At 39.9% G+C, this 12166-nt stretch overlaps 1 protein-coding gene across 3 annotated transcripts in view; it reads right to left on the bottom strand.

Annotated features, from left to right (window-relative positions):
* Window positions 1-6243: 6243 nt before the first annotated feature.
* The window catches only part of LOC113815222 (gamma-butyrobetaine dioxygenase), a 15932-nt gene continuing 10009 nt past the window's right edge, over window positions 6244-12166 (bottom strand). For all 3 annotated transcript variants that reach the window (XM_070113351.1, XM_070113350.1, XM_070113352.1), the window contains 5 exons: window positions 11241-11450; window positions 10684-10789; window positions 9865-10067; window positions 8919-9085; window positions 6244-7192 (listed from right to left, as the gene is read on the bottom strand). In XM_070113351.1, the coding sequence (XP_069969452.1) occupies window positions 7008-7192; window positions 8919-9085; window positions 9865-10067; window positions 10684-10789; window positions 11241-11450 (871 nt within the window). In that variant the 3' untranslated portion in view covers window positions 6244-7007. The remainder of the gene's footprint in view (window positions 7193-8918; window positions 9086-9864; window positions 10068-10683; window positions 10790-11240; window positions 11451-12166) is intronic.

The raw sequence follows: 12166 nt of genomic DNA, 5'->3' as shown, positions 1-12166 counted from the left end.
TCTCTCTCTCGGAAATAAATATAACTATATAACCCCTACACGAAACTGGTTAAACGTTCAATCAAGATGTCAACAGGACATAGGCATATCCATTCATAAATTCATATAGGGTGAATATACTCATTGATTTTTGCACCTACAAATAATTGGTAACAAAACAGGCATTCAAACCAGACATATTACACAGAAACAGGTCCGAGGATTCAGTACCTGGATTAACCTACCACAAAATATTAGAAACATCTCCAATCTAATTACTTTCAAAGGGAAATGGAAAGAGTTTCTTTTGAATTGTCAGTGACATCTAATAGTTAAATGAAAAGCCAAACCATGTACCTTTATTTCTAATTATGCGGCCAATTTATTTTATCTTATTTTATAATTCCACTACGAATGAATTTGATATTATCTTCATTTAGTTTGTATTACTGTACACTGCCATGCACATGAACAAAGAAGAACCATTGCAAATAATGGAATTATTTCTTTCTCTCTATCTCTCTCTCTATCATTTTCTTTCTCTCTCTTTCTCCATCATTCTCTCTCTCTCTCTCTCTTTCTCCATCATTATCTCTCTCTCTCTCTTTCTCCATCATTCTCTCTCTCTCTCTCTCTCTCTCTCTCTCTTTCTCCATCATTCTCTCTCTCTCCATCATTCTCTCTCTCTCTCTTTCTCCATCATTCTCTCTCTCTCTCTCTCTTTCTCCATCATTCTCTCTCTTTCTCTTTTTCCATAATTCTCTCTCTCTCTCTCTCTCTTTCTCCATTATTCTCTCTCTCTCTCTCTCTCCATCATTCTCTCTCTCTCTCTCCATCATTCTCTCTCTCTCTCTCTCTCTCTCTCTCTCTCTCTCTCTCTCTCTCTCTCTCTCTCTCTCTCTCTCTCTCTCTCTCTCTCTCTCTCTCCATCATTCTCTCTCTCTTTCACCATTTTTCTCTCTCTCTCTCTCTCTCCATCATTCTCTCTCTCTCTCTCCATCATTCTCTCTCTCTCTCTCTCTCTCTCTCTCTCTCTCTCTCTCTCTCTCTCTCTCTCTCTCTCTCTCTCTCTGTTTACATCTGGATATGGTGCCGGTGGCAGTAAAGTTGTATTCTTTTTAATACTTGTAAATGGTATTTTCTTTAAGAATATTTATACATATAGATATTTAAATTATTTTAGTGAACAAATGGTGATTGTGATTCGCATATCCAGCAGAGCATTTTGCATAGGTTATTAGAAATAAGCAACCTAACTGGCATCTATCGAACTCGAGTTGGCGGGCATTGAAGGGCTAAGGCGACGAAACAGCGTCACGCATGCGCAGAAGCAGGGGGCGGAGCTAATTCTCGGCTAGATGATATGGCTCCGCCTCCACGAACTATGACGTCATGAGCCCGACGCGTCCGGCATCAAAACCCTAACTCGAAGAGTTCGCGTCCGGGGTACAACCCGGGACGTCCGGGGTTTGGAAAAAAAGGAGATGACGGCCTATAAGCTTTTTCCTACCGGCATCAGAAAATCATATGAAGATATGGTAGAATGGGCACTTTGTCTTTAAGATGAATTAAGCCTAAACAGTCTGAGACTTCATATTGGAAATCGAGTCCCATACTTTGCTACAACATGCCAAGACATCGCGACCAAACTGACGACAGAGGAGTGGAACGGAATAAAGCTGCAGAGGCCGGAGAGTGGAGAGAGACACACCAAGATTCTCATCAAGGACTATCCGCCTGTCATGCCCGTGGATTGGGTCGAGCGACATCCGCAGGTGAAGTGGGCGAAGAGGAGGATGAAAGGTGAGCAGAAGCAGTGGCAGGTAATCGCGTGTTGGAAAGGTGAGCTCCCCAGCGAGAAAGTTAGGTTTGCTCCCATAATACCACCTTGTTCTGTGGTAAGGTTCATTGAGTCTCCCAAAATCTGTGCCAGGTGTCAGCAGGGGGGCCACTTCAAGGCCCAGTGCAAAGGGCGGGTGACGTGTGGGGTTTGCGGTGGTCGACACGAGTCCAAAGTGTGCGTGGATAAGTTGGCAATGAACGTTGCAGACAAGCCTATCTTGAAATGCGGGGGTGTAAGGGACCACACAAAGCCTGGTCCTGGGCATGCCCGAAAAGACCGAGGTGAGAAGGAGCTACTGGGAAAGAAAAGCCTTTGCAGAAAGATGTGAGTATCACTGCAATCCCGCCAAAGATAGTTAACAAAGAAGTGCCACAAACTGAACGTGGAAGTGATAAAGACAAAGTGGCCATAGACAAGCAGTCAGACACTGGTGAAACAAGGAAAGAAAAAGAAATCGCTGATATTAAGGTAGAACTAAAATGCATGAAGGCAATGATGGAAACATTGTCTGAAAAAAATCAAGCTATAGGAATAATTAGACCGGAAATAGTAAATTCGGACATGGTTAAGAATGTGGATAACAAAAGTAACCTAATGGTAGAAGCGCAAAGTTCGAATGACAATGACAATCAATGTTCTGATGACAATGAAAATCAAAGTAAAGCGTTTATGAATGATCTGAATTATGCTAATAGGAAGAAGGTGGTGGAAGGATTAGTGAGTGCGAAAAACATTACAGTGGCCCAATTTACAAACATTTTACTCTGGATTGAGAAGGACGATACAGAGATCGTCAAAGAAGAAATTTAAACGTTCAGAATGCTGTCAAAGAAACTGTCAGGGTATATTACCAAAATGAGTGATAACTGTAGAAACAATGGATCGAAACGTTAAAACAGTGAGTGTGTTGAGTTGGAACGTTAATAGTTTAAAGAAAAGAGTCACGGAAGTAATACAGTATATTTTGTGAAATGATACTGACATTATAACATTACAAGAAACTCGAGTAGATTTCCCAGGCAGATTAAACGGATATCAAGAATTTATAGTTCAAAGTGTGAATGGTCATAGGGGATTTGTTACTCTGGTTAAAAACAGTATCCCTGTAACTGTTGTTGATTCAGATTTTGGTGAAGGAAAAGATTCATTAGTGACAAAAGTTCATTTTGGGAATTTTGTACTAAATATAGCCAATGTGTACATACAAAATGGCATTAGATATTACCATGTTTCCACCATATCTTAATGGAGAAATCTCCCTGCTTGTTGGTGATCTAAATACGACACTCAGAATTAGGATCTCCTGGCTTTAGTAATTTTAATGGTAGAATTTTATATCATTATTGGGAGAATACTGATGATTTTAAGAATTTGAAACCAAACGAGGAAACACATGTTACTGGAGGCAGATTGGATTATTCCTGTATGTATGGAGATTGTGATGCTACATCGAATGTTGAAAGGGGACTGGTATCTGATCATTGGGCTCTGATAACAGAGATAAAGATACAACAAAATCAAAGAAACAAAGTAGACAGGTTAATGCTAAAGGACGAGCATAAAGTAGCTTTTGTTGAAGAAATGTCTAAGTGGTTTGAAACTTATGTAATGAGTGAAAATATGAGTTTACAGATGATCTAACTGGAAAAGTTGAAGAATTATTGCATGATGATACTCACTCTAAATCAATTAAAAAGAAATCCGATATGTGGTACTTTGATGATAAAGTTCGAAGATATAATAAAATAGTAAAGGGAGCATCTAGAAGGCACAAAGAACATAAAACGGAGGAATCTAAAAGATTATTGATAAATCTAGCCACGAAAGCTAGGGAAATTAAAATAGAAGCAAGAGAGAAGTATTGGTTAGACTTCACAGAATCAATTGACAGGCAAACAAATTCGTAAAAAAAATCTGGGAAAAAATCAGAATAGCAAAGGGATCATCAAAAAAGGTAGCAGCCCACCCAGATGCAGAGACGAAAGCAGATGCATTAATGGAACAATGGGCTTTAGCATCCTCCCAGGAATCTCTACCGAGAGTAATAATAGATGAACTGCAGAAAAGTGAACAAATTCATTGGCATAGAATTGATAGTGCTACGAAAGAAATTGACAATTCAGACAATCCGATCACTGAATGGGAAATTATGAATGCTTTAAAAAGAGGGAAATCAACTGCTCCTGGGGATGACGGGGTTACATATGATATCATTAATGCACTAGCAGAAGTTAGGGGTAACCCATTATATTTCTTAATCAACCGCAGCTACTTAACAAGAAACATTTCGAATAAATTTGAAACAAGCTGTAATTATACCAAAACCAAAGCCTAATAATCCAGAGGTATATAGACCAATATCATTAACATCTTGTCTATGAAAAACCTTAGAGAGAATACTCCTCAATAGGCTAATGTTCAAAATAAGAAACAAACTAGATGCAAATATCAATGGTTTTATGACTGGGAAAAGTACAATGCATTGTATCACTACCTTCTTGGCAAACGGCAGATGCAAATACTCGGCATTCATGGACCTGAAGAGTGCATTTGATAAAGCTCAAGGTAGAATAATATTATCTGAACTATGTAAACTACATGTCAAAGGAAAATTGTTGTCTTGGATTATCTAGATACGAGAAAAGCTAGAGTATTCTTTCAAGGTTCTTATTCTAGGGTGATGCAATTAGAAATGGGTACTCCCCAAGGGGGTGTACTAAGTCCGATGTTATTCAATGTTCTGATGAACATTATAGCCAAAATACAATATCCTAATCATGTGGTACATGTAGGATATGCTGACGATGTTTTATTACAAGCGTCATCATTCAAGGCAATGGAAGAAACACGTAAAATTTGGTGAAGTTTGTAAGAAAGTTGGCCTTATAATATCATCCGATAAAACAAAGGTTATGTCACATTGTGGAGTGAGGGGCGAAGCAAGAGATTTATTATTAAATGACAAAAAACTAGAATGGGTTAGGAAATACAAATATTTGGGTATAACTGTATCTGTTAAACGAAAATTGTATGATATTGGGGAACTTATTGAAAAGTGTAATTGTAGACTTACACCATTGCAAGCAATGACATGGAACAGACTAGGGGCATCCATAAATGTCCTTAGACAAATGTACATTGTATATATTAGGTCCTATTGACTATGCTCCTCCCATGTTAATAACATTGCCCAAAACCAAAATAGAGAAATTAGAAAATGTACAAAACAAGGCCATGAAAGTAATATTAGGGTGTCCTATAACAGCAAACATAAAAAAATTAAGAGAAGAATTAAAATTTTCAATAAGAGAAAGAAAACTTGAACTGAACTTATTGTTTGGCTGTAAATTGATAAGGGACAATGAAAATATTAGACCAACCAAATGCCTCAACCTCGCCATAGAGAGACCAGTGAGAGAGCTTCCATGAGTAGTCCACACTTGCAATGCGATAAAGGTGATGGAATTACATGGCTACGTCAAAACATATCCCAGGGCATGTGCAATGGAATATATTATATTATATTATATTACATATTATATTATATTATATATTATATATTATATTATATGCAATGTCTATATTAAGAAAATGGGTTTAAGAAAAAACAATACCCCAATTTCGGTAATGTATAGAGAATTTTTATCGGAAATTGCAGATAATGATTTTCTTAGAATATATACTGACGGTTCCATGAACCCAGTGACGGGACGAGCAGGAGCTGCCGTCTGTGTGTGTGACGGGAACAGACAGGCGCCTGTGGTAGAGCGACAAGCACGGCTGACGGACTTCTCGATAGTAAATTGCTATCACTATGGCAATGGAAATCATCAATACTTAAGAAACGCAATCATCATCTGTGATTCACAGATAGCTTTGAAGTGTTTAAATGGCAAGAAGAAACTCAATGATGAAATTGTTTGCAGAATTAGAAAACAAAACACCAAACTAAAAGATAATAATATCTGCACTAGATTTATGTGGGTTCCATCACATATCGGAATAAGCGGAAATGAAAAAGCAATTAAGCTAGCCCAAGAAGCGGCACAAAAAAATGATATAGATGTTGCTATCAGTCCATCTATGCAGCAAATAAGAGGAAAAATAAAGACATGGATAGATAAGAAGAAAAGAGATGAAAGGAGACTCAGAGTAACTCAGTTAAAATGTACAGTGAGGTAACTGAAAATGTCAACTACATTTACGGTAGAAAAGGTGGCGGAAGGACAAGGGAATTCACCATCGCACGATTAAGGTTAGGCTACAAGTACCCTTTGGAGTGCAATATTCCCATGGAAGACTCGCTTAAAATGTGTAGCGTATGTGGTGAAAGATTAGGACATAATTTGAAACACTATGTAATGGAATGTCAATACACAGAACCTTTCAGAAAGGGAGTTAGAGAAATGATACCAATGCCAAAGCTTATGATTAATGTAATTGATAACATTTTAAGGATACATAAACAATTTGCATGTGTAGAATGATATGAACGTAATTGTAAAGATCTTGCCCAATGATCTATAAGGTGCTATATACCGTCACTCCAAAGGAGTTGGGTATGTTTGGGTAATGTATTAATTATCCAAATAAACTGTTCAAATTCAAATCTCTCTCTCTCTCTCTCTCTCTCTCTCTCTCTCTCTCTCTCTCTCTCTCTCTCTCTCTCTCTCTCTCTCTCTCTCTCTCTCTCTCTCTCTCTCTCTCTCTCTCTCTCTCTCTCTCTCTCTCTCTCTCTCTCTCTCTCTCTCTCTCTCTCTCTCTCTCTCTCTCTCTGCCTCTCTCTCTCTGCCTCTCTCTCTCTGCCTCTCTCTCTCTCTCTCTCTCTCTCTCTCTCTCTCTCTCTCTCTCTCTCTCTCTCTCTCTCTCTCTCTCTCTCTCTCTCTCTCTCTCTCTCTCTCTCTCTCTCTCTCTCTCTCTCTCTCTCTCTCTCTCTCTGTCTCTCTCTCTCTCTCTCTCTCTCTCTCTCTCTCTCTCTCTCTCTCTCTCTCTCTCTCTCTGTTCCTTTTTTTCTATTTCTCCGTCTTCTGCAGTTCCCCGAGGTTTCAAGTATTCGAAAATTTAAGCTGTTAAACATCCCACATTATTCATTACATTGGCATTACATCGGCCCATAAGGAGCCCTCATGGTATCTTCAAATAACCTTCTTTTTTTTTTCCTCCGGACCAAAAACCCTCCTTTTTTTCAAATCCGACAGCCATCTTGGCCTCCAACGCCCCTCCCAAGTCTCTTCTGAAGGCCACGACGCCGCGACCTCATCATGTCCCAGTCCCAGAATCCACCCTCGAGGCGCCGCTCCCCCTCGACGGTGTCCTCGTACGCCGTCCTGCCGTGGAGGATGCGCAGGTTGTCCATGATGAGGATTTCACCTGCGGGGAGAGAGAGCAAGTTGTCCATGATGACTGTTTCATGTGCAGGGATGGAGCAGGTTATCCATGATGAGGATTTCACCTGCGGGGAGAGAGAGCAAGTTGTCCATGATGAGTGTTTCATGTGCAGGGATGGAGCAGGTTATCCATGATGAGGATTTCACCTGCGGGGAGAGAGAGCAAGTTATCCATGATGAGGATTTCACCTGCGGGGATGGAGCAGGTTATCCATGATGAGGATTTCACCTGCAGGGAGAGAGAGCAAGTTATCCATGATGAGGATTTCACCTGCGGGGAGAGAGAGCAAGTTGTCCATGATGAGTGTTTCATGTGCAGGGATGGAGCAGGTTATCCATGATGAGGATTTCACCTGCGGGGAGAGAGAGCAAGTTATCCATGATGAGGATTTCACCTGCGGGGATGGAGCAGGTTGTCCATGATGAGGATTTCACCTGCGAGGAGAGAGAGCAAGTTATCCATGATGAGGATTTCACCTGCGGGGATGGAGCAGGTTATCCATGATGAGGATTTCACCTGCGGGGAGAGAGAGCAAGTTATCCATGATGAGTGTTTCATGTGCAGGGATGGAGCAGGTTATCCATGATGAGTATTTCACCTGCGGGGAGAGAGAGCAAGTTGTCCATGATGAGGATTTCACCTGCGAGGAGAGAGAGCAAGTTATCCATGATGAGTGTTTCATGTGCAGGGATGGAGCAGGTTATCCATGATGAGGATTTCACCTGCGGGGAGAGAGAGCAAGTTGTCCATGATGAGTGTTTCATGTGCAGGGATGGAGCAGGTTATCCATGATGAGTATTTCACCTGCGGGGAGAGAGAGCAAGTTGTCCATGATGAGGATTTCACCTGCGAGGAGAGAGAGCAAGTTATCCATGATGAGTGTCTCATGTGCAGGGATGGAGCAGGTTATCCATGATGAGGATTTCACCTGCGGGGAGAGAGAGCAAGTTATCCATGATGATTTCACCTGCGGGGAGAGAGAGCAAGTTATCCATGATGAGTATTTCACCTGCGGGGAGAGAGAGCAGGTTATCCATGATGAGTGTTTCATGTGGAGGGATGGAGAAGGTTATCCATGATGAGTATTTCACCTGCGAGGAGAGAGAACAAGTTATCCATGATGAGTATTTCACCTGCGAGGAGAGAGAACAAGTTATCCATGATGAGTATTTCACCTGCGAGGAGAGAGAGCAAGTTATCCATGATGAGGATTTCACCTGCGGGGAGAGAGAGCAGGTTATCCATGATGAGGATTTCACCTGCGGGGGAGAGGAGGGCGGTGATAGCCGACTTAAGAAAGGGCGGTGAGTGGAGAGGCTAAAAGTTTTAGAGTTTTGAGTTTTCGAGAATTGGATTGTATGCGTTTAAGAAGTTCTTGCGTTCAATGTCAGTTCTGATGCTCAGGATACAGATCTTGGCTGAAATACTGCGGTTCCAAGTTAGTAAAATTTTGCATAGTTGTTTCATATCCTATACAATATATATCACTTAGATATAATGATGTGTATCTATTTGTCTATATATGTGTATGTATGTTTTCGTGTGTACGCGTGTGTTTATAAATAAATAAAAGACATTTTTTTACTCCTAATGATTACAAAAAAGTCCTAACTCTCCTCCTCATTATATATATATAACTAAATATACATAAAAAAGAAAATACAAAAATATAATAAAAACAATCACTGCGTCAATGGCCTCTACCTACCGGGTACCAACTTGAAGGTGAAGTGGTTCTCGGGGCGGTAGAGGAGGTCGCAGAAGGTGAGGTAGGCGTCGTACCAGCCGATCGCCTCCTTCGGGGAGATGCCAAAGTGGGAATCGCGACCGAAGGTACTCATGTTCACCGTCTTGATCTCCCCGTTGGCCTTCACGCTGCAGGAGGACGAGACGAAGGGGCAAAATATAGGGCGTTGTTTACAAGTTGTGCGAAAGGGAGAGGGTTGTCGTGCTAGGTGTTTGAAGGGGCGTGGGTCTGAGTGATATACTATCGGCGCTATCTCTGTAAGTACTCTAGATTTTTTTTTTTTTCATATCATGTCGGTTTTATGTTGTATACTCTATTTACGCGTTGGCTTTTTTGTACTTTGTGTAATCATTTACTTACGAAATACAGCTCACTGGCCTCTAATTTGGATATATTTAATTAAACTTGGTGTATAAAGATCGAGCCTCACATTTCTTTTTGATCTCCAAGCCCCTTAGATAAAATTCTTTCTTTTCCATTTGTGTACTTCTTATACCGTATATATCTTATCGTATATACTCTGTTCAAATATATTTTATATTTTTATCTATAAATCTAAAGATATATCTCTTTTACAAATATATGCGTGCGTGTGTGTGTGTGTGTGTGTGTGTGTGTGTGTGTGTGTGTGTGTGTGTGTGTGTGTGTGTGTGTGTGTGTGTGTGTGTGTGTGTGCATGAGTATTTTTTATATTAACTCAACCGGACAACGCAACTAGCTGCTAACTTGTAACACCGAGGGAGTTTACAAATCGAGTCTTCAGCGCTACGCCTCTTGCTTATCACGCACACAAACTCGTGTACACCAACCCATGTACACGAACCCACGCACACATCACCCTAAAAGAAGAAAAAAAAATGTTTCTTCCGTCCCAGGAACCTCCTCCTTCCGCCCCGCTCCTCCTCACCTGATCATGGGTCTTCTTGCTATGATGTCGTACTGGAACCCATTGTCAACGCCGACGTCGCGGAAGTTCACGAGGACGTCGGTGAGTAGTCGGTACTTCTGAGGGTGAAGTTCACGCATCTGGACAGCGACGCGGTGACTGTCTGCCAGGATGGAGTCGCCGCCGTCGCCCGAAAACTGGGTGATGCAGTGCAACAGCTGGACCTTGCGACGCGAACGGAGGAGAGGCGCTCAGTAAGGAGTTATTTCGGAAAGGTCTTAGTGTATTCTTGTTCTTATTTGCGTTGCAGCGCGAACAGGACTGAGAAGTGAAGGAAAAGGCAAAAGCACAAAGTGATAAGTATCCTTTCAGTCTCTTTCTCTACATTTAAATAATATATATATTTGTGTGTGTGTGTCAATATGCATATATATATATATATATATATATATATATATATATATATATATATATATATATATATACGAATAGATAGATAGATAGAGAGCAATATATATATATATATATATATATATATATATATATATATATATATATAACTACAAATTTTTAGAGAAAACAAAAATTAAGATATTTTAGGAAACCGTTCAAATGCCAGACTCATATCTAAGAGCCAGTGATCACCAATTTGAAAAATAAATAGATATTTGGATAATAGATATCTGAAAATAAAACTAGGAAGAAACCAAGTATACATTCAGTTAAAATCGTATTTTGATTTATTAGTTTGGCCTTTTTAATGCAAAAGGTTAATAGGTAAAACAAATAAATGTGGTTTTAAGTGTAAAATGAATGGTTTTGGGATACCCTTATACTTACACAAGGTTTGTAATGAAGGCACACCAGATCACAGTGCAGATCAAGGCCCTCGCTTGTATAAGCAACATTACTCGCGTCTTTTTTATCCTTAACGATAAATGTCGTCCTGTGAAAACATAAGAAGCTCAATTAATTTATTTCATAACGTAATGAAAAGAAAAAACGATAAAGAAAATGTAGACACACACACACACACACACACACACACACACACACACACACACACACACACACACACACACATATATATATATATACATATATATATACATATATATATATATATATATATATATATATATATATATATATATATATATATATATAACCGACATATTACCTGTACAAAATGGTAAATCCTCCAAATTGAATCCCAAACTGGTCTCATGTTAAAAAAAATAGTTAAGGATTTCATGTCGGTGTTGCATAGACTAACACGTGCTTAGAAAATCTCCAGAAAATGTTGAACAGCGACTAAATTACTACCTCTCTGAAAATAAAGGCGACATTTAAAATAATAAAAAAAACAATCGTTATCAAGATGTCAACACACTTACCCATAGTTAGAAGCAACGAGATGCGAAGCCCTATCGCTGAGACGCTGCAGCTCCCCCTCCTCCGGCCGAGCTCCGGACACCACCGTGAACCCGAGGACCTCCATGGACTCGAGCAGATTCAGGACTGCTGCGTCGTCCTCCATGAGTTCGTCGAAGGAAGCTCTCGGGATCCTCTGAGACATGTCCGAGTCCCAGAGCTCCGGCCGAAGTCTGGGAGGAAGAGGAAAAAAAATGTAGTAGGGAATGGAGACAATAACGATAACAAAAAGTCAAGGCGTTTTAAGCAGGGAAAGTTCTTGCCTGAAATCTCAAGCGTTTTTCTTGCTAACTCCAGCATATCGCTTGCTTTCTCAAGCGACCTCCGTAGATGGCTAGACTTGCGCTTGCTAAGTCAAGCGGTGTACCGTCACCATGGCAACGGCGTCGGTCGCGTACCTTGCTGGTCACGATCCTACGAATGCGGGCGTTGGCCAGGAACTCCGCTTAATATCTTATCAGATAAATAATTTTTTCACGGTATCTGATTCTGTAATATTCTTAAAATCATATTCAAAGAAATTGAAATTTACTGAAAACGAATGGAGATTATGAGAATAAAGAGTGTTTTACTTATAAATAACAAATTATTATAAGACGAACAATTTACCTCTTGTTGTTAAACTCTTCGTCTCTCTAAATCGAGAATATATCTGCTATTCTATGAAATAAAGAATATTTCAAGTGAAAAAAGTCTGAGAAATTCAAGAGACATTCTTCTATTGATATTGTATTCGATGATTTGTTATATTTAACCTCATAAAATCGGATATATGGGAATGGGTAAGCCTATATTTTAATTCAGGGATGTTCATTTGTTTTGATAACGCGTCAGAATGAAAGGGCTGTCAATCGGAAGAGTGTGTCATTGTTTTAGAGGCACTTTATAT

This window comes from Penaeus vannamei, chromosome 34 (assembly GCF_042767895.1).
Source record: "Penaeus vannamei isolate JL-2024 chromosome 34, ASM4276789v1, whole genome shotgun sequence".
Lineage (NCBI taxonomy): Eukaryota > Metazoa > Arthropoda > Malacostraca > Decapoda > Penaeidae > Penaeus > Penaeus vannamei.
The sequence above is the reverse complement of the archived record's forward strand: the minus strand, read 5'-3'. Positions and strand labels throughout refer to the sequence as shown.